The sequence below is a fragment of the Electrophorus electricus genome, chromosome 3 (assembly GCF_013358815.1).
Source record: "Electrophorus electricus isolate fEleEle1 chromosome 3, fEleEle1.pri, whole genome shotgun sequence".
NCBI classification, from domain to species: domain Eukaryota; kingdom Metazoa; phylum Chordata; class Actinopteri; order Gymnotiformes; family Gymnotidae; genus Electrophorus; species Electrophorus electricus.
This window is the reverse complement of record NC_049537.1, coordinates 14,340,001-14,362,459: the sequence shown is the minus strand read 5'-3', so window position 1 is coordinate 14,362,459 and position 22,459 is coordinate 14,340,001. Positions and strand designations below refer to the sequence as shown.

Here is a 22,459-nt window from a genome sequence, read left to right as displayed (position 1 = left end):
CATGAACATGTGTACACTACTGAGCACTACCTCATCTGCCTTATATTGTGTATTTGACCACACAATGACCATGTGTCATGTATGTCCCTGCAAACATTTCTTTATGTTTAGGTGGGTGCAGGAGCTATTGGCTGTGAGCTGCTGAAAAACTTTGCTCTGATTGGCCTCGGTGCTGGAGAGGGTGGGCACATCACTGTGACTGACATGGACTCCATCGAGAGGTCCAATCTGAATCGACAGTTCCTGTTTCGGACGGAGGACATTGGGGTATGAAGAACCATCTAAATGCAAGAAGGGAATGTTGATTTAGCACAAAAACAGGAAGTTTCTGACAGAGGTCTTTCATCAGCTGTCTGAAATGTCCTGTTTCTCTGGAAACCTTATATATTACACTGCAATTTTTACTACTTCTACTATGATTTTGTGTGTGTGTGTGTGTGTGTGTGTGTGTGTGTGTGTGTGTGTGTGTGTGTGTGTGTGTGTCTATACTATAGAAGCAAAAGTCAATAGCTGCAGCTGAGGCCGTTCAGAAGATGAACCCCAACATGAACATCACACCACACCAGAACCGTGTGTGCCCAGAGAGTGAGGGCATCTACACACAGTCATTCTACAGCAGCCTGGATGGAGTGGCAGCGGCTCTGGACAATGTAGAGGCCCGTGAGTGACTTTGGCACTCCAAGCCTACGCTTACAGGCACTACGGACAACACAGCACACAATGTACAGCACACAACGCACAGCACAAAGCACACAATACAATGCCCACTTGCCACTCCAGGGGACCATAACCCATCCTGTTGTGACGAAGGCACTGTGATCACTGTAATAGTGCATGTAACGAATGCACTGTGATCTCTGTAACAGTGCAAGTGATGAAGACACTGTGATCTCTGCAATAGTGCATGTGACGATGGCACTGTGATCTCTAATAGTGCATGTGACGAAGGAACTGTGATCTCTAATAGTGCATGTGACGGAGACACTGATCTCTTTAACAGGGACTCTGGGTGGGTACAAAAAAAGCCTCACTTACTGCTAATTCCTGCTTTACCCAAAAAGACTCAAGGTTTACTATTGCATTGCCATTACTGTGTAACTGGTTAGTAGAGATCTTGCTTTACACAGTAGTCTGCATTATGTCAGCATCACAAGTCATGCCATAAAACAAAACTCCTGCCCAAAGGCATTAATGCTGTTTATTTTGCATATCCATCTAACAAATGTCTTTCCCTGTGTACCAGGAGTCTACCTGGATGGGTGCTGTGTACAGTACCAGAGGCCCATGCTGGAGGGGGGAACTCTGGGCAGTAAAGGCCACACATTAGTGGTGGTCCCCCACCTGACTGAGTCATATGGACCAGCCATGCCTTCAGGGCAGAAAGCCATCCCTCTCTGTACGCTGAAACACTTCCCCCATTGCATAGAGCACACTCTGCAGGTGAAGCCCCCACATGACTGTGGCCTTATTGTCACCACACACACACATGAATCACCTTCTTACACATCAGTGTCCACCAGTCTCTTGAAGAGGACTGAATTAGGGTTGCTTGCATGTTTGTTTTAAAGTTATTGAAACCGGATAACAGTATCTAAAATGATTTGATACTTTTGTTCAAATCTAATTTGTTCAATTGTTCAAAGACTCACCTACTTTAAATGTGGTCGCTTATATATTGCTTCAAATGTAATTGTTTATATATAATACTGACAGCCATCTTTGCCTCTTAGAGTGACTAAATGAACAAAGCAGAGCATCACTTTATGCCTTGGCAGCCATACCCAGCACTTACGCCACATTATGTGGACAAACTGTCATTTCAGTGGGCCAGAGACCAATTTGAGGGCCTCTTCAAACACTCGGCAGAGAATGTGAATCAATATCTGAGGTATGTTGTGACCCAGCGTCAGACAGCCACTCAAAACAAACAAAGAAACAAACAAAACATAGCAGGGGTAAACATCAAATGGAAGTGTGTTTTTATTCCACAGGTAGGTGTTTTTATTCCACAGGCAGCAATAACATAAATGTTTAGAAATGAAAGATTATCCATTGCCCCCCCCCCCCCCCCCCCCCCCCGCACCCCACACACACACACACACACACACATACACACACACAGATAACTGGATGCCTTTCACTGGTTCATAGTGTTCAGACATAGCCGTACCTCACCACCTTCCTGTGTTGTGTTCAGGTCCTGCCTCCCTCTGCCCCCACTTCTCCTCTGTTTAAAAGAAAGCATTGGATGTTAAAAGCAAGAATGAGTGCAAACGCTCACACAGGAAGAGAAGCCGTGTGTGTCAGTCAGATACAGCCTAGCAAACACTGCAGCACACTTCCTTTTAGAGCCAACTACTTCCTGTTGAGTGATCGCGAAGGCAGCCTGTACCTAAATGGAGCCCCACCCCAGCACGCTGACTCATCAATATCAGCAAGTTTCTGACAAGCAGGAAAGCCACTAGTACTAAAATGCTGATGCAACTGCAAAGTTTAAATAGCTTGTGTTGTACCAGTTTCAAAGATACCAGTTGAACACTGGTGTTTTTTACTGCCTGTGCAGTTGGACAGTTTTCTGCACGTGAAAAAGAACGTGTTTACCAGGTTTACTCATGTGATTTGGATCCAAGAAGCTTCATTATCTTGAGTATATCTTGCACATTCTGCTGTGGCCAGTGTATCTGTGCTTTTGGTTCCACGTGTGCAGAACTTCAGGACAGTCCCAACAGGCTTTCAGCTACACACAGTCTAATCACAACCAACCCTAGAGTGACACTACCCTCCTATTAATGACCAGGCTTGAAGTATGCTCCTCACTGACAGGTTCACTCAGTCAACCCATGGTTGCAACGTAGTGATCTCCCACTCTAACGTCAGATCTGCTCTTCCCTGGCAGCGATGCAGAGTTCTGGGCTCGTATGGCTGCCCTTGGGGAGGTGGAGGCCGTGGAGGTGCTGGAGGGCATCCACGAGAGCCTCGGCAAGCGTCCTGGCTCCTGGCCAGACTGCGTGGCTTGGGCACGTATGCAGTGGGAGAGCCTGTACAGCAACCACATCAGACAGCTGCTGCACTGCTTCCCTGTGGACCATGTAACTTGCACTCACACACACAGACACACACACACACACACACACACACACACACACACACACACACACACACTATTCACTGTAGAGTAGTGTAAATTTATGAGGAGGGTGAGTGACTGTGTATTATGGGAAGGAATGACAGCCAGCAGTTGGTGGTTCCTGGCTCGGTGCTAACAGCAGCTGTGGTAGATGTGACAGTTGCACCATAGGCCTGAAGGAGGCACTGTAGTCTACAAACTCAGGTGACTCAGTGTTTGGAGTGAAACGTAGAGTTTGTATTATGTATCTGTTCCATTCCCTCTCTTTCTCCTCTTTGCTTCTCACTCTCGCTGTGTTTCTCTCACCTGGAAGGTTGTAACATTTTGTGGAATTTCTTGTAGTTTCAGTTCCCGTCTAGCTGTCAAATGTTTGACTACATTGGCATTTAGAAAAAAAATGGTTTCCACTTTCCTCTTGGGTCATCTTTACTCTTAACATAAATCACATCTTACTTTATTTAATATTATTTTAGTCTATTTTAAACCGCATTATTAATTAGTGCAAGTTCCAATGAGCAAATTTGCAATTAAATAAACAATTAGTCATTTTGAGTTCATACTTCTGTACTATGCATACATGCATTCATGTGTGTGTGTTTGGGCGTGTATGTTTGGATGTGTGTCTGTGAGTAGATGATTGTGTGTCACATCATGGGTGTAAACCAGTAAACAGTCCAGAGCTACAGAATGTGTGTTTAATCTATATCTATAACTGCACACATATAGACACACGCAGTGAACAAGCAGTGTGTAAAAATACAGCAGTCTTGCAGCTCTTTACTTGTCTGTTACAAAAGATTTAGAATTTGTTGCTACATCAAGCTTTTGATTATAAATCTAAATAAATAAGTAAATAAACACACACGTGGTCAACTTGGGTACATGTGTGCAGTGCAGGGAGATAAAACAACTATGAATAGTTTGGCTGCCTCAGATGAAAATTTAGCACTGAGAAAAGTTCCAGACCCATCCAGGGTGGTTATGCGAGGTCCATTTTATCTTAAACTATGAAACATAGAGATTTTCTGGTCTTTTCTGGTCTTTGATGTCTTTATTTACCATATAGGGTGCTCCTTAAATACTGTGAACATTGGTGAGTTCGTGTGCGCTGCTCTGGGTGTGATTATACGGTGTGTATGGGTACGCCTATGACATCAGAACGGAGTCTCCTACTGCCACTCTGTCAGATCAAAGGGGCCCACAGCAACTGACTTAGGCTCCCCCTCTGTTCTTTTATCAGGGGACAAATTGTGTTAAACAAACACACACACACACACTCACATACACCTGATAAACTCATTACAGCGTCTAAGCAAAAGGGATAGGGACAGGAGCTCTGCAGACATACAGTCTGCCCTTGTTCTGACATCAGCTTGTGAATTTCGTCTGCAAGCTCTCTGCATGGTTCCCTTTACACAACATGGAGTCTCATTAGTTTGGTCTATTTCTGTTAATGGCCCGTGTGTTTTCCATATAATAAAAATACTCTATTATATCAATAACAGGAGCATAGTCAGAAAGAGGACTAAAGTCGGGTTGAAGTTATATGAAAGCTATTGAAGTGCCCTTTTTCACACTGTCTCTGTTTAGGTGACTAGCTCAGGACTACCCTTCTGGATGGGAGCTAGGAGATGTCCACATCCCTTAACCTTTGATCCAGCCAATGTAAGTTTGAGCCAGGGTTTGTCCGGAATTTGGATTGTCTTGTTGTCCCCTCAGGAAGGGAATACCTTAAATGTCTTTCTCTCTCTCTTTCTGTCACCCAATCATGACTCACCTTTTCTCTCCTGCTGTGATCTTTATCTACAATCCCTGATAATTCCCTACTACAGACATGAAATGAACCCCCCCCCCCCAATATGCATATTCACACACACAGTATATCATGGTAAATGACACAGTAAACATGCTGTAATGTGCAACAACCCAGCATTTTATGTTAATTTGATGCAAACTAATTGTTTTATTTTAAATGACCACTTTACTCATTATTGCTTTTATGGCCTTTTGTGCTATTGTTTCTAACAACACATTGTCTGTTATCAGAGTTTCAGCCAAAGGCTTTCGAATTCTATGGTGTTAAGGACTGATACTCGAAATTGGTGTTTTGTATCTGTGAATACCCTAGGTTACATTTTTTCCATGTTCTTTCCTGCTGAACAGAGCCATCAATCTTTTATCTGTGTGTCCTTCTGACATACAGCCATATTTTGGGTCTGAAAGCATTTGTCCAGATACCCATGTCAAACACTCCGCATTTGTTTTAGCCCACTACAAATGTACAGGCTGCATTTGTTTTGTTCCCGCCAGCTATAGTATAATTATTTAGATCAGCCCTGCCCTGCTCAGCACCATCAAGAGATGGTTCAGGTTTACATGAAGACACTCACTCTTTTCCCTCACAGACCACCCATATGGATTTCGTAGTTGCTGCAGCCAACTTGTATGCACAGATCTATGGGATTGAGGGGTCTCGAGAACGGGGGGGCATTCTGAAGATCCTAGATGGCATACATGTGCCTGCTTTCACCCCTACATCCTGTGTGAAGATCCACATGACAGATAAGGAGCTGGAAGCAAGCCAAGAGGAAAGGAAAGAAGAGGGTGAGTGAAAGGAACTGGAGTGAGTGCCTGGCTCAAATGGTTGGTTCACCAGGGTCCTCCAAACACACCTTTTCACTGGATTATACTGATTGGGGGGTTCCTTCATCTTGGGGAAGCTCTTTTCAGGTGCTGAGTGAGGAGGTTTGAGCAACAGGTTGACGTCTCTGTTTTACTCAGACAATGCCAAGTTAAATGAACTGAAGAGGAAACTGTCCTGCTTCCAGATGCCCAGCCAAAACTTCCGGATGATTCCACTAGAATTCGAGAAGGTAGTGCGTGTGTGTGTGTCTGTGAGGGTACATGTGGGTTTTTTATGTGTGCTGCTGTTCACAGACACTTTGGCGTCCACTAGCTGGCAGAAGGTCTGACAGAATCACAAAACTGTGCCTGTAACATCCACCCAGCACTTAAGCACTCACTGACCCATATACAACACCATCACCTTCACCCCTCAGTGGAGCACAGTGAAGTCCACTGTTCACCCAGGCCTCCAGCCCTGTGGCGGCTACTCCTGTGAGGAACCCAAATAGGCACATGGAGGTCTTGTGAGAAGCCTGAGGAACACTTTCTGAGTCAGGGTCTTAATTGTTATGCGGTGTAACCGTGATGTTGGCTCTCTGATGCAGTGCAGAGACAGAAGCACAGACACCCTCTTGCACTGACACACATGAACACATTGCCTAGGGGCAGCAGTTTCATAACATCTTTCACACTTTTCATGATCTGTTTGTATTTGTTTTTCATTTTTCACTTTTATATATTGCTGCAATTTCTCCTTTTCTCTTGCATCATATACATTTGTTGGCCATGTCTTTCCTTTCACCTTCATCTCTGATACTGATTCAGATGAAAGGAACCCTTTAATCCATTTCTTCAGATACAGATAGAAGTCAGTAGGATTTGACAGTTTATGAACGCATGCACATTAGTATGTGTTAGCTTTTGTATTTGTGCATATATATTTGTGCATGTGCATGTGCACGTGTATGTGTGCATGTACGTGTGTGTGTGTGTGTGTGTGTGTGTGTGTGTGTGTGTGTGTGTGTGTGTGTGTGTGTGTGTGTGTGTGTGTGTATGTGTGTCTGTGGAACTCAAGCCTAATCCCTTCTTCAGTGGTGACATACTCTTTGGCCATTGTACCTGGGTGAGTGTGAGAGTGTGTTTTGGCCATTCCACAGGCATCGGATTCCTGAACTGCACTACCTCATGCTCACGCTATCTCATTCTTCTGCCCATCAGATGCTACAAGGCCCGATCGGCTTCCAAATAATGAGCACATCCTAACTTTTGCAATCATCCATTTCTGTATTTGTTTTCCCTACAGGATTTACAGGCCTCACTGAATGATCTGTACAGTAGAATTTGTATACACATTCAATGCTGTGCAACAAAATAAACATAGTATTGTATTTTCTTTTTCTAATGGTAATGTGAATCAGTACTTCATGTATAGTTAAGACAATCTCAGTTATAATTACAATTTAACTGTTTACAATTTAAACAGTTTATGTCTCTTGAGAAAGGTGATATTCAAAACTTAACAGTGACTGGACAACTACAGAAACCTCTATAAATACCTGCTGTAAGATATCAAATGAAAACCACCTTATAATGTCTTATGTCTAAAGGCATAACTGTCTTTTCAAATGAAGTGTTATCCTAGTCGTGTGCCTTCCAGCTAGTCAGGCCACAGTGAGGTAGGGTTGCCCATAATGTTCAAATCCCTCCCAGTCACACCAGTCTTTGAAGAGTCAGCATGATTATAGTATGACCTCATAGCGCATTGAAAAATGCATTTGGGATACAATGGGGCTTGGTGACTAAGTCAAATATTTGAAATGACATGGCAGCAATGAACCTACCTCCTGTTTTTTGTGAATTCAATACCTGTCTGTTCTAGTGACAAGTACAGAAATAGTAAATAAATTATTATCACGGCTTCCTTTTTTTTACATGGAAAACCAGGAGGAGCTGCTGATATAGGAATAGCATTATGGCAGACATAATAAGGTGCTTGACAGATGAGGGAACCATCCCTGAATGTGTTTTTAATGGAACTGCTACTGGTAGTGTGGTAGATGTATCTGCATCTAAGCATCTAGGTCTTTTTTTAATCTCAGTGTGCTTTAAATCTTAGCCATAGACTGTAGTTTATGTTTATATATTTTTCTGTGAACACTGGGACATCATCAATGTGGTTTTCTAACTTAATTTTGGATGTGGCTTTAGGACAATGACCATAATTTCCACATGGATTACATAGTGGCAGCTTCGAACCTGAGGGCAGAAAATTATGAAATTCCACCAGCAGATCGCCACAAGGTATGTTTCAAACACACACAGACACATACACACCAATGATATTAACAGATTAAATTATTACCTGCACACACACACACACACACACACACACACACATACACACACAGAGGAACATATTCATACATACACACACCATAAATTTGATCATGAAGATGAAAAATCCCAAGTTAGATTTTGAGGACCTTAAAGTAAAATCTGACTGAATAATATAAGAGAAATGACCAGATCAGACTCCTCCCTATCCACCCCTGCCCCGCACTCCCATATATCAGTTTTCCATGTTTGTTTTTTATCTACAGAGCAAGCTCATCGCAGGACGCATCATCCCAGCCATTGCCACAACAACAGCTGCAATAGCAGGCCTCATGTGTCTGGAGCTGTATAAGCTAGTGCAGGGCCATCAGCGAATCAGCTTATTCCGGAACACATACATTAACCTGGCTGTCCAATACTTCGTTTTTTCACAGCCATGCACAGCTCCAAGGTTCACAGTGAGTGACGCATGTTTCCATTATCAGGATGATTGATATAGTGAGCATTTTTGTACACTCGAATCAAATGTAATAACCTTTTCATTTGTCTTGTGGCTTTCACATTAAGAGCAAAAAAAAAGTTACCAAGGACGTTTACCGCTTAACACGTGACTACTAGACCAAGACACTGCACAAATGTATATGTGCAATATATATTCTTTAATAGTGAAGTGTAACTTTTAAGCCAGTCCTAAACCTAGCAGTCATTTAAATCCTGAGAACAGACGGTAAGCCCTGCCAAAGCTTAACTCTGTGAGCTCAGGTTTTGTGTGTATGTGTGTGTTTGTGTGTTTGTGTGTGTGTGTGTGTGTGTGTGTGTGTGTGTGTGTTTGTGTGTGTGTGTGTGTGTGTGTGTGGTGCAAGTACGTGTGTGTGTAGAGCCCCAGTCTGGACAGCACAAGCTTAAGTGATCCTGCCATCATCCTGAGGGGCTTACAGCATTTAGTAACTGTATACCCACCCACGCAGACCCCTTTTCATGCGGCTTCGTGCATCAGCTCTATTTGGAGGACTTGTACCCAAAGGAGCACATTCAGAACTCATAAGCCTTTCTAAAGTGTTCAGATGGCAGGCTTAAGGGATCTTAAACATTCAGAGATTTCTGAGGTTGTTACCTGTGTTCTGTATAGAAATGCTCCTCAGTAAAAGGTACCAGAGCTGAGACTAATGGGTCCATGCCCGATGAAGTCATGTTCTGCAGTGTGTGTGTCACACCCTACCCCCACACGCAGGGTCAGAGATCGGGGTCTCTTCACCCAAGGGGACAGGCTTTGAAACAGACCAGGTTGGGTTACTAGAGAGGTATGGCAACTACCTAAAGTACTGTGGCTGTTTGGCTTGGTAACCTGCTCCATCCCTCTTTTTCTCTCTGTCACAAACACACACACACACACAAGCGTGCGCACACACGCATACACACACACACATATACAGATCACAGACCCATCACCGAGGTTGCTGTTGTTTTATCCTCTGGATTTGCTGCGGTCGTTCAGTCTCCCATCTCCCCCTTTCACTCCCTGCAGTACTTAGCTCTGCTTTTGTCTCATACGTCTGGCCGGAGTCTGGCCCCGGGGAGGGAGAAGAGAACTTTCCACACGTGGGACTGGTTAAATAAGAGCCAGAGCACGCTTCACATTAGCACACTGATACTGTTTGGCTGCAGTTACTTTGGCATAGCTCAGAATGGGTGGGTGTGCATGTGTGTGAGTACATGTGTATGTGCAGAAGGAAGGCAGAAAGGGAAACTCTAAGTGAGAATATGCACCCAGGCAAGGGAGATTCTTTTTTTCAGTTTTTTTAAAGTCCTACAGCAGCTGACAGTGAGGAAGAGATAGAGAATGTAATGTAAATCAATAAGAGAAAGGTCCAGGGAGATGAAAACACACACATTCACGAAGCCCTTTTTATACCAAACCTAGAAGTAACCTTTGGTGCATAGAAAATTGTTCCCTTGCAAATCTACAGTTAGATGCACTTACACTATTGTCTTCATAAGTGTTTGTGAAGTAGACACAGAAGGCATATTTTAAGCATCCTGTTTTCTCTTGAGGATGTCCTCTCCAAAACAGCCCCCTGCTATTTTGATACACTTTCAAAAATATTAAATCACATGTCATTCTGGAATCATACTGAGATGACTCTGGGGATCTTTTGATGTTTTATTTTTCTATGAAAATAATGTGTTCACATTTGAAGATTCATTATTCACTAGGCAATGAAATATTCAGCCTCCATGACCGCCATAGCCAATATATTTTGGCAACATACCCATAAAAAAACATGTGCAGCACTAACTCATATCCAACATGGCACTTTTTACATATACACAGTCTCTGTTTATCTTAGCTCCTTGAGACTCTAAGTGCACATATAAACTTACATGGGTGTGTATATCAAAAAAGATCTGTTAGATATTTCTTCATAACGGTCAGTTCAAAGAGGCTACATAAATTGTAGCAAACATTTTGATCTAGTGCTCATTCCAAACTTTTGGAGTTCTATGTTCTATATGGCTCAGTTCCTTACACACTAGGTGCCACACTGTTTCCCAGCATGCACCAGGGTAGATACCGTGGGAAAGTGAGCATCTGAAATGGAGTTGAGGAAACACCCAGCCGTTTTGCAAGTCCTTAGCTTGATCAATGTGGTGCAGCCATTGCTGTAGCAGCAGGTTTCTTTTAAATAGTTCCAGCTATTTTTTTCTTAGTGGTCTAAATTTCCTCACACCCTTGGGGGGCAGGGCTGGGGTTAGGCTGGGGGGTTGTGGGTCCACTTGGCACAGCTGTGTAGAGTCTCTTGTGACTTGACAAAGTTAGAAATGGCAGACCTCGCCCCAGACCTGACCTGCCCCATGTTTTGGCTAGTCCTCCTAAGAGGCTTACTGTCCTGTTTTCATCCTCTGTGCTCATTTTTGTGGATTTTTTTTTTCTTTTGCTTTATTTCATTGACCTGCAGTTATTTCACTCATGAAAAAAAATGTGATCCACATGTTTTATTCAACATTTGTCCATTCAAGGGGTTAAATCAAAACACTTAAGACTTGCCTGAACAAGGTAAAATAGTGTTTCCCCAATATAGGCCCAATATAGCAACGTTGCCATCTGCAGAGATACTGCATGTCCAGACCTGCTTATTTTATTCATGGCTGAAAGGAAATCACGCCAAGGCCCAAATCTCTATTACTGTAGTGTAAAGTATCAGGAAAAACTCTTCACTTCCTGCTCAATGCTCTTCATATCTCAGAGAATATTGCATTACTATAGTACTAGTCTGGATTTCTTCTCAGGGATGGTTTTTCCCTGCATGTTCATTTTTTGTTTTACTGAAAGCATATATGGCACTCTTGGGTGCAATTGTATGAAAGGAGATCCGTAAGCGAAGGATTGTAGAGAGGCTTTGAGCTGTAGATGGGGGTAGTGATTGGCCACATGGTCCATGTGTCCCAGGTGTTCAGTCTGACACAATTAAATGCTAAAGCACTTTCCTGCAACTCCAGTCTGAGAGCTTTTTAATCTTGTTCTCCCTCATTCTATTTAGCTACTTTCCACTTTTGGCCTTGAACACTATCTCTCAGCAGCTCACTGTACGTCCTTGCAACATCCTGTCTCCGTTACTCTCTCCCTCCCTTCCTTACTCTTAACCTTCCCTCATTGGCAGTGTTCTTTTTTCTCTTACCTACAGACTATACATTCAGTCACACAGACACACACACAAGCTTCTCTGAGCACCCTGCACTCAAACCTGCTCAGGTTTTTTTTTTATTTGGGAGGGGTGTAAAAATGAGTGCTATTTCCTGCTATCACAGGAAGCCCCTCTATTGGAACCAGATTTCCTTGCAAGCAGCAATGCAGTGTAGCTACACTTTTTATTCCTCTAATCATTCACAGCTTCAGAGGGAGAAGGGAGGGAGGGGTGAAAAAAGGGCTTGATGTTTCAAATACATGTGCTAAAGCTTCTTTTCTTTCCCAGTCACTTCATCCTTATGATAAACTTACAAAAGCAGCAAATAAACAAACACAAACTGACAGAGAGTGAAGTTGGGATATGGCTGCAATCACCAGATCATGTAAGCTATTCTGCATTCTTGGACATTACCAGACATTACTGCAAATTTGGATACTGCTAGTCATGCACAGACATGATCTCTATCAGCTGTGAAGAGATCAAATGGTCCTCTAACCAACCCAAACAATGAAGCCTTGGAGATATTGGTCTATATTCATATTCCAGTGTGTTGTTTGTTTCTTAAGTTTTTGATTACCCTTTACGCACTTTAAAATCCTTATTCACCAATCCGCACTGCTCCTTTGGTTGATAATCCCTAAAGGTAATTTGGCCTTTTCTGTTCTCTGTTCTGGCATGCTCATGCAGTCGTCTGATTTCCAAACACAGTTGGAATTTATATGGCTTCAGTTAGGATTTTTTTTTAAGTATTGTATGCACTTAGAATTGCCATTAAATGTGTCTCTGTAACTGATAGGATTGCTGCATGCCATGCATAGGTCTGCGTGATAATATCCTAAAAGCCTATTTCAGACAGTTCAATTGATGATTGTAAATTGTACTGTAAAAACAGAGGGACTGGAGAATATGGAAGCAGGGACTGACGATGTAGCCCCCCATTCCCCCACACCAATCACACATGCTCACATCAGTTTGAAGCTTCTTCATCAAGCTTGCTGTGATCTCCATGTGTTTCCAGATCCACTATTCAAAGCTGCTCTTGCACCACCACCACCACCTCCAAAAAAACTTACTTTCACTTGATAGTGAGGATCAAACAGTCCATAGGCCAAACTATTTTTATTACCTACTGTGATGACTGTGAGAAAGAAAGCATCCTTCTGGACCCTCAGGCAGCTGTCCCATGATATCAGGTCTTAAACTCAAGATTCAAGGATAAGGGATTGGGCTTTGGGTTATCTAATGGCTCACAAGCGCCCTCAAAGCAATCAGAGATATGGACAGCTGTGAGATACCATAGAGTCTTAGGAGTCTAAATAGTTCCATTCTAGATGAAGATCTTATCAGTTCCATGCTGGATGAAGATCTAAACAGTTGCATGCTGGATGATGGTCCAATCAAGGTCACTTTGTCATGATATCAGATTTCAGTAGATACTTAAACGAAGTTATTTTAATAAATAGTTCACTTTAGATCAAAGAGTGTAGCATTGTAATCTAAGCAGCACATCAGCAGACAGTTTTACATTGTAAGGACATCATTGGTTTACTTAGTCTTCATTTGCTAATCTGCTGTAAAGTGGATAAGAATGAAAGTTTGAGGGCTCTCAGTGCTTCTATTATGGCTGTAACATAGTATTTTGATAACCACAGAGGAATGCAGTAATAGAGGCAGATGAAAACACTTATTCATCAAGCAGATTTCCATGCAGCTCTATCCTTCAGGAATCCCAGACTTAAAACCACAACATCAGTAACTGGCAGAGCTACTCTATCCAGTAGAGCCCAATAAACACATTATTACAATGTAAATAATAGCCAGATCTAAAAATGATTAAATTCTTTAGATTAATTTAGATGTATTGAAATTCTTCATAAACTATCATGAAATATTTGTGAAATGCATGTTAATTTATCACACTTTCCTCAAGTGTTATGGTTTTTACAGTAATAATTCACAAAGCATATATGCTTGTAATGGGTATTAATATTATATTTACTGTTAATTTAAACATCCAACACTCCACATTAACATTGCAAATGCCCTATTGTATATCAGTTTTGATTAAATATTGATAAAAGCAGCACTTTACTTAGACTATATACATTTGAATGCACAGAATGTGTTTATGTGTCTGTTTTTTAAATGAAGATCCCTCTTGCAATATGATTCACTTCATCAGCACAGCACGATTTGGCATAGGCCCCTCTGATGTAATTCATGTCATAAAGCAGTGGAATTTACAATCAATCCCCTGGGACAAACTTTCCAGACTACTGGCCGTAAGGCAACATTTAATTCACCTTGAACTGGAGCTTTAAGTTAAGTGAATGCTTATGTACACTCAGACAAGACACAGTCCTTCCAAACTGACAGTTATGCTGTTGTTGAGAAGACTAGACCCTCTAGTGAAAAACAATCACTTGTCAACATCTTTAGAGCTCTCTGTTCTATTCAATGTGTCAGAATAGGCCTATTAATTTCATATTCTTCCAGTAGAATGAAGCGTTAAATGGATAACATTGACCGGATTCCGAAATAGCATAGCCCTTCCCGGGAGTGCTTTTATAATGTCACAGAGGAACGGGAATGGTTTGAAGCATGTTCATAGCTCTCTGATCTTCCACTCCTTGTTTTTCTCCTTTTTCACACCTCTCCTTGCTTCATACTTTCCATTTCATTCCACGCTTCTCATGGAATGATGGTGGACGTGTTCCACATCTTTTTTCTGTCCCTCCCTTCGTGGCCAACAAGAGACATATGCTGCTGTTTAAGACTTTTGTCAGTGAACTTTCACCCCGGTGTAATACAGTCTCAGAAGTTAAGCGCATGTACACAGACATGCGCAAACACACACACACACACACACACACACACACACAAAGATGCACAATTCCCTTTTTCGTAAATCAAATTAATATAGTCTGCCACTTTGGGTAGACTGTGAGCATATCGATCAATTTGGAAATAACATTTCAGAATAATGCACTGAAGAAACTGACACCATGCCCAAAATCTCGCCCCACTCTGCAAACTTACTGAATGTAATTCCACCCAGTTTACACTATCCTTGGCCTACATTTTAGAAATAAAAATTTATGACAAGCACATACGATCTGAAAGAGACCCCGATTTAAAAAAACAACTCTCTAACAAAGAACCTGAGTTCAGTGCTGAAGCTATGGAGTAGGCTTGTTGGGCAGAAACGCCCTTGTTAGCATGAACATGTGAGCTTATAGCTGTGTCCATATTTTTAAAAAATAAAAATTTATTTCATGCTCACATATGAGGCTGCATCCATTACTCATAAATAATTAAAGAGATGACCGAACAGAGGTAGCAAGCAGTTACATCAAAAAGACAACCTTTGTATAACACTGTCATATTAAAGTAACTCTAGTCTTTGTATAAGGTTGTCATTTTGATGTAACTGCATGTTACTTTATCAGCCTATCAGTCTGTCTGTGTGCCTGTCAGCCCACTGCAATGCAAGAGGATGGGCATTTATAGTGATGAGTAAGACTGAAGTGGTTGTTTAAACTAACCATGGTGAATAATCCCGGTAAGAGGTTCTTCCTGATCCTGTGACATCAAGTGTTGAACACTGTTTTCAAAGGCCTTGTTCAGATATGATTTTTAAATATATAACACAACCCTGCACTATATAAAGTGCTCTCTATTCAGTGTTCATGTACACAGGGATCCAAAGGCTGTAACTTCGTAAGAGGGGAAATAGCTCTGACATGCAACGTAGATTACAGCATGGCATTTAAAGGTTCAGTGAAAACAATGCATCAATCACCATAGAAAAAGGAACTTCAACCAGAGATTGAGGAAGAACTGAAAAAGGATAGAGAAGCATTTTTAAAGAGTTTCATATACACCAGTGCTGATATTCCTGATATTAGTGGGGTGTAAATATTGATGCCCTGATTACGTAGTATGGTATTTCCATCTAGCTATTATTTGAGGAATAGGCAATAAATAAGGGCGTTCTCACACCGTGGATTGTACAGTAGCAAGACGTCACTCTCACACCTGAAAGGATGAAATCTATGCGCGTAAGAGAGGCTATTCTGGCTGCCTTCACCAAGATGCCACCAGTCTGCATGTATCAGACGCTGGGCTCCGGTCTGCACTGAGCCGCCACCTCTCTGCACATATCAGCCATATCAGGCCTCCAGGCCGCCTTCATTTCCTGCCGGCAACGTTCCGCTCGCAGGCCCCCTTTCAGCATTCCGTGTCAGCCACTTCATATAATTTCTCTTCTTGTACTATGTAAAAAATAATTAAACCAGGCAGGCATTGCTTCCTTAGCATTTTCCCCCATTGCCTAGATGAAAATTGCCTTGGAAGCTTGGGGGCCCTGTTTAGTGCCCATGTTGTAACTTATAGGGTTAATTATGATGCTTCCCAGCCCTTCCTACCGCTGTAGCTAAGGCTTATTTATGCTAATACATTAAAAAATAGCTGTCCCGGTCATTGCCTCTTGTGGTGTGCACAGAAAGCTAACTGCTAATCCTAAACTTGAAGGTCCGGTTTACAATAATAGACTCCCAGTTTAAATATATTTCTTTTTGCTGCATGTAATTTAGAAGCCATACAGAGTCAAGCCTGTGTCTTTGTGGTGCATAGGTTTCACAGTGTTTATGCTCTGCATATAGCCTAATCAGCCATAATTAATGGCTCTCAGTTAGCCAATAGCTTGGTTCTGTTCCTGCTCCAAAAACCCATAAACCACATATTTAGAGTTCCACAGAGTACAGCCTGCCTGTTAGATGAAGAATGCAAAATTTGCACCACAACCAACTGAGCTGTTGGATCCATGAAATGCCGGGTTGCATTCAAAAGAGATGTCATGGAGTGTTGCTTACAAGATGACACCTTTGTGGTTCAGTGAATCTAATCAATATTACTGCGGCGAGCAACAGTGATTATTGATCCTGTTGTCAGATGGCTATTCAGTCATTCACAGCTGAAGACTAGCTGAAGAGCCATCACTTGCAAAGTTGAATCAAGTGAAAAATATATGGTCAATGTGAGATCTATTCCAAAGCTAATCATTTTAAAGTAAGTACAGAGGCTTATACACTAGCCTCTACATACCATACCATAAATGTATCACCAAATAAAATTTAAATGGCATCCATGATCAAAGCACTACATTTTTATGATCATGGATTTCCTGAAGGGGAATGAAAGCCCACCAGCAGAAGGACAGGAGGCCAATGTATGGGCTTTCTTTACACATGTGCCTAGAAGGACCCCTGGGGCTAACTGCACCATTTGTTTGAGGCTGCCTGTATTGATGGAGTCCTCCTGGCACGAGTCATCAGTCTGCTGCAGGGAGTCTCATTGCCAGGACAGTCCTTCAGGCTTCTGTTTGCTCCTTAACACGTCAATGGCCCCTGTGAAAGGAGGACCATTGCTGGAGTGTAAGTGTCAAACCCTCTGGAGACTGCCCGCCATGCTGTCAGCCCTCTTTCTTCTCTGTTCCCCCACTTTACTGAACAGGCGAATATGCATAGAGTAGATAAGAGAGGGGTTAAAGGGTAAATTAGTGAGTTTGACTGAAGAGCTGGTTAGTTTGAAGGCAGTGAGGTAAAGAGATATGTGTGTGTGTGTGTGTGTGTGTGTGTGTGTGTGTCTGTGTGTGTCTGTGTGTGTGTGTGTGTGTGTGTGTGTGTGTGTGTGTGTGTGTGTGTGTGTGTGTGTGTGTTTGTGTCAAGAACGAACTATTGTCTCTTGGGATTTTGCATTTTTCCTTTCTGACAAATCAATGAATAATAAAAGCTGGAAAACACTTTTTTCCCAGAAGTTAAGAACTCCTCAGAACAAAGGCATCCTAAAGTAATATCACTCTGAGCAACTTTGTGACTTCTTCAAAAAAAGTGTCTAAGCAAGAAATTGTAAGCCGTTTTTTTTCATTGACATCTGTCACCCTAAAGTTTCTCTATAGGGTCTTGAGGTGGCCAGATCAATAGGCCCTTCCTAATTATCCACACTTTCGAGCACAGCTATAGTGGAGGGTAGCTGTCCATCTGGCCTGAACTGTTGTATACATGATAAAATAAGTAAGGATAACTGGGATGGACCTATTTTACATTTTAAGAAATATAGCCACAATAAGGAAATGTAAGTTATCATAATGTTATTACTGGTGTTTTACTCCAACCTTTTTGAGCATGTTTTAATTGAATATATTTACAATAATAATACACTCTATTGATTTTACTTGAATAAATGTGCAGTGTCTAATGACTTGCTTTTGCTCACCCACAAGCTGTATCAAAGCTGTAACATGGCTTTTGCTTTGTAGGGTTCAGGGTAACTATCTGATACCTGATCAGCTGGCCATCATGTGTTTATACCACTATGGGCACTGACTTCAGGAGGCGGCAGTTACGTCAAAGGCCCCATTACTTCACTAGACTTGTCTACCTGTGACAACAGAGAATTAGTGTTGGTGACGTCAGCTGGTGGCTTTCAGTATATCATGGCAGAAGAGGAAATGGATTCCAAATTTACTAAACCTCTAACAGCTCTCATGCTAGACCTTTCATGAACCCTGTTTGAGATTTTTGACACTTTCATCAGCACAGTTCCCGCTGAAAAGCTGAAAAAAATCTATTGTTTCAAATTCAGTGAGGCGTTGGCTTATATTTTCTGCAGCTTTTGATAGGAAGGCAGACTTATCATGCTGCACCCTACAAAAGAGAGCTTCCTGTCTCGGATTTGGTCATTGTGTTAAAGACCACACAGTTGTGGTTTTGCAGCCTTCAATTTTAGTATCCAGGTCTATTTTTACTTCCTTATCAGTATTGAATTAGTTCATTTTTTGTTGTTGTGTCCTATCAGAAAGACTTACGTATTTTGTCTACTACAAAAAACTAAATGTTAATCCATGACCCCAATAAGATGCTAAGCATTTCTGAGCTTCAAGCAGGTTTATATCATGTGTCCATTTTGTGAAATCCAATTATCATCTACCATGTTGTATAACCTTGTCATTTAGAGCTTTGTTCCTGGTACCCTAATGACTAGCTGCCCTGTTTCCTGTCCTGATATGTACTGGATGTACATACAGTTTAACAGGGAAAACATAACTTTTAGTGGGAATGGAAATGTTTTTAAATGTACATTAGGATGTTTTTTAGAGTTCATAAAAATTATAATTTGGAACTAGGTGTAGCTATGATGTGTAGTACTAGATTATCTGCATCCAGTAAGGTACTGGACCCTTGAATAGGTTCTAACAAATAAAGTGAAGGAGGATCATTGTTAAATAAACTGGAAATAAATCGGTTCTTTGAACATCTGAAAGTGGAAACCAATAGAAATATTTAAGGTTTGTTTCTCTGACCAAGCAGAAGTATCAGCATTGAAATAAGATCTCTTTCTTGTCAACCCTTCTGGTCAAAATAAAGCTGCACAAACATGGCTGCTCAACATTTGTCAAGTAAACCTCCAGTTATACAGAAATCTTGTTGAGCAGTTGTGCATGCCCTCATGTTCTACATTCTGGTATGGCTTGTGTAGGGTCACATGTTGAAGTTGGGGCAAGCCCTGGTTACAGTGTAGTCTGTAAGGTTATGATGAACAGATGCACATTTTGGCTGCTCTCCATTTTGAGAGTGATGACCCTAAAACGCTCAAACTTTCATAGCTCCTCCATGCTATCACTAACCCTACTTTCCATAGCTAACTCTGATTACTGGAATGACGGGCTTTAGCACTGCCGCAGTATTAAAACTGTTCTTGGAGCTGTGGCGCTTCACTGGGGATTTAAAGTTGGACAGTTTTTTTTTTAGTGGGAAAGCAAACAAAAAAGCTGGTTGTAAACATTTCTTGGGAAGTATTTTAATGGTTCCCAGAGTCTCACTAGATTCCAATGTTCCTGCTTATTTTTAAACCCCTGTGGAGTGGTTCGGGCTGACATCATTTTCCCCCCCCCCCATGTGTGGTGATACTCTGATCTTATTCGTTACGAATGTTCTCTGACGTTCCATAAGAGGCGTGTGGCAGTCGCCCATCTTTGTTGCTTACAAACAGAGTCTTCCTTAGAGGGTCAGCAAGTGCTTTGCTAATAGAATTTTGTTTACTCTGTCAAGTTTATTTGGTCTGGTGGAGCTGGTTATGAATGTTTTTGATTTAATCAGGAATTAAAGGACTGTGCAAAGGGAGAAGGGTATTATTTATAATAATGGGGGGAATATTATTCTTTTTCCGAGGGACTGTGTTGACAAACATGACTGGAGGGAAAACACCAGGACATTTGAATTACAGGGCTACGGTCCATTGAGACCCGGATACACCTATTCATTGCAACGATGCAGTCACGGTAACCCATGTTCTTTTACCCTTCACAATGGAAAATAAGAAATACAATAAGGCAGAAAAAAATAAACATCTTAACAAGGCTCCCTTGTAAATCCATGATGGGACTCATCCGTAAATCCACAGGAAGATTATCTGGGTTGCTGAAACAAGATGGGAGGAGCAGGAGTTTCAGCTGTGGGATGGGTGGAGCACTTATATTCCAGTTAATGTACATACCACAGTGCAACAAATGGACTGATAGAGTTCTGATTGACTGATTGAGCCCTGGGCCAGCAGAGAAAACAGGCAGGATATTCTGTTCATGTGAGCAATTGAGTGTTGAAGCACATTCCTGTGTTTAGAAATGTAATAGGCCATATCTTTGTGCTTTGAATGTTTACAAAGTACTATCAGAAATTAAACAAAAATACATTAAAGTATCTGGACATTGACATATTTTATTGGATTTTTGTGACATTTTATACATGTGCATATTTTATTTTATACATCTGCATAAATTTAATTGATGAAATCATTAATGATACTAGAGTGAGTAATGCTGAATAATAGAGTGAGTAATCCTGGACATTAATGACTTGTTAGTATCCCAAAAGATACTATATATAAGCACACAATATTTCATATATTGCCCAATACATATTTGAAATAACTGGGATTTTACAGACTTAACATTTTGAATTTACTGAAAGTGGAAGGTGAAAACCAGCCCGACCTTCCTTGCTTTGGTATAGAGTCTTCAAAACTCCTGGAACTTTTCAGTTTTGGTCATGCATATTCCCAGTGCTTTGAGCTGGCCTGACAGATGAGCGTGTTTGTGCTCCACAGGTGTCAGGTGACAACACCATGGTCAGTGGCCAAACACTGCAGTAAGATGAGATCCAGTGTTTGTTCTTTCAGAATCAGGCAAATCACATCTGGTTTTCAAGTTCAGGGAGCTTTCTAAGACTCGGGTTTTGCCAAGAAAGAGATGGAGTATGTGTGTGAACATGCATGTGTGCGCATGTGTGTTTATTCCATGGCTAATGGCAGCAAAAGGCCTTTTGACAAAGCTTAGTATGTGAACACAAGAACAACTGTATATTCGTCACATAATGTTGTTAGAGTGGCGCCTGTCTTGGCCCTGTCAACATATTGTGCAAATCAAAGCAAGAAGCTGCTAGAGATACGAGTAGAAGAATTCTAGGTCATCTTTAGCGATTTATTCTGTAATCTGTATGCCACACTAGAGACAGGATTTGACTGCTTGTAATAAGTGTAAAGGATCATCTGTTTTCAGATAGAAAATAGATGCTCCTGAAAATGTCAGTGGTTGTAGAGATCAAGAGTGGCAAAATTAAACTGTGTTCCACCAGTACATTCCCCATTACTCATTAGAGTGTGTCTGGAGCTTGACTCTATGTGTGCATGCGTGTGTGTGTGTGTGTGTGTGTGTGTGTGTGTGTGTGTGTGTGTGTGTGTGTGTGTGTGTGTGTGTGTGTGTGTGTGTGTGTGTGTGTGTGTGTGTAGCTGCCCAGAATCAAGCACATCTTGTGGAACTGGGCACCAGCATTACATGCATAAAAATTTCTTCTACAACAACAGCTAAATGCAAAGCACAGCTCCAGAATGTTCTGAATGCATTTCTGGCATTCTGGCTCCTGCATGGGCATGTTATATATTGTTATGTAATCGCCTGATTGCGAAATTTGAGATTACAGCAATTATTTTCCATAATTTTATTTCAAACGGTGACATGTCGAAATACGAGGGAGTTGCGAGAGGGATGAAACAAATGGCCAACAAACAAACAAAACCAAACAAAACACTTATGAAGCGAAAGCGTTTGTGGGTCTCGTAGGAGAGTACCGTCGAGAACTGTCAATGTGAAGGGCCGTATTTGGACGCATGTGGGGATTAAATAGGGGAAGGGGAATGAAAGAGATGTGTGCAATAAACAGGTGATTGGGAGCGGCGACATAGAAGGGAGCTGTAATTAGTTTGTGGGCAGTGGTAGCTCAGTAGTTAAAGTACTTGATTTATAATCGGAAGGTTGCTGGTTCAAGTTGCCAGTGTTGGGCCCCTGAGCAAGCCCCTTAACCCTCAATTGCTCAAGTTGTACTCACTCATAATTGTAAATCGCTTTGGATAAAAAGCGTCAGCTAAGTGCCGTAAATGTTTTGTGTGGGTACCGGCCGGGGAGTGACACAAACGCATCCAACAGAATACGAATTTGGTTTGTCATCGCAACGAATGTGTTGAAACAAAACTGTTTGCTTCTTTGTCGTCTGCTTAGTAATTTCAGTATGCATAAAGGAATATAGTAAAATTCACTGTATATTCACAAATGTTCTCTGACGCTAAATGTATA

General features: G+C 41.6%; 1 protein-coding gene across 1 annotated transcript in view; it reads left to right on the top strand.

Moving 5' to 3' along the window:
- Positions 1–22,459, top strand: part of uba7 (ubiquitin-like modifier activating enzyme 7) — a 32,394-nt gene that overhangs the window by 6,374 nt on the left and 3,561 nt on the right. The window contains exons 12-21 of the mRNA XM_027000665.2: positions 112–267; positions 495–660; positions 1,244–1,440; positions 1,824–1,888; positions 2,897–3,089; positions 4,718–4,792; positions 5,533–5,731; positions 5,909–6,000; positions 7,961–8,053; positions 8,353–8,544. Of these exons, the coding sequence (XP_026856466.2) occupies positions 112–267; positions 495–660; positions 1,244–1,440; positions 1,824–1,888; positions 2,897–3,089; positions 4,718–4,792; positions 5,533–5,731; positions 5,909–6,000; positions 7,961–8,053; positions 8,353–8,544 (1,428 nt within the window). The remainder of the gene's footprint in view (positions 1–111; positions 268–494; positions 661–1,243; positions 1,441–1,823; positions 1,889–2,896; positions 3,090–4,717; positions 4,793–5,532; positions 5,732–5,908; positions 6,001–7,960; positions 8,054–8,352; positions 8,545–22,459) is intronic.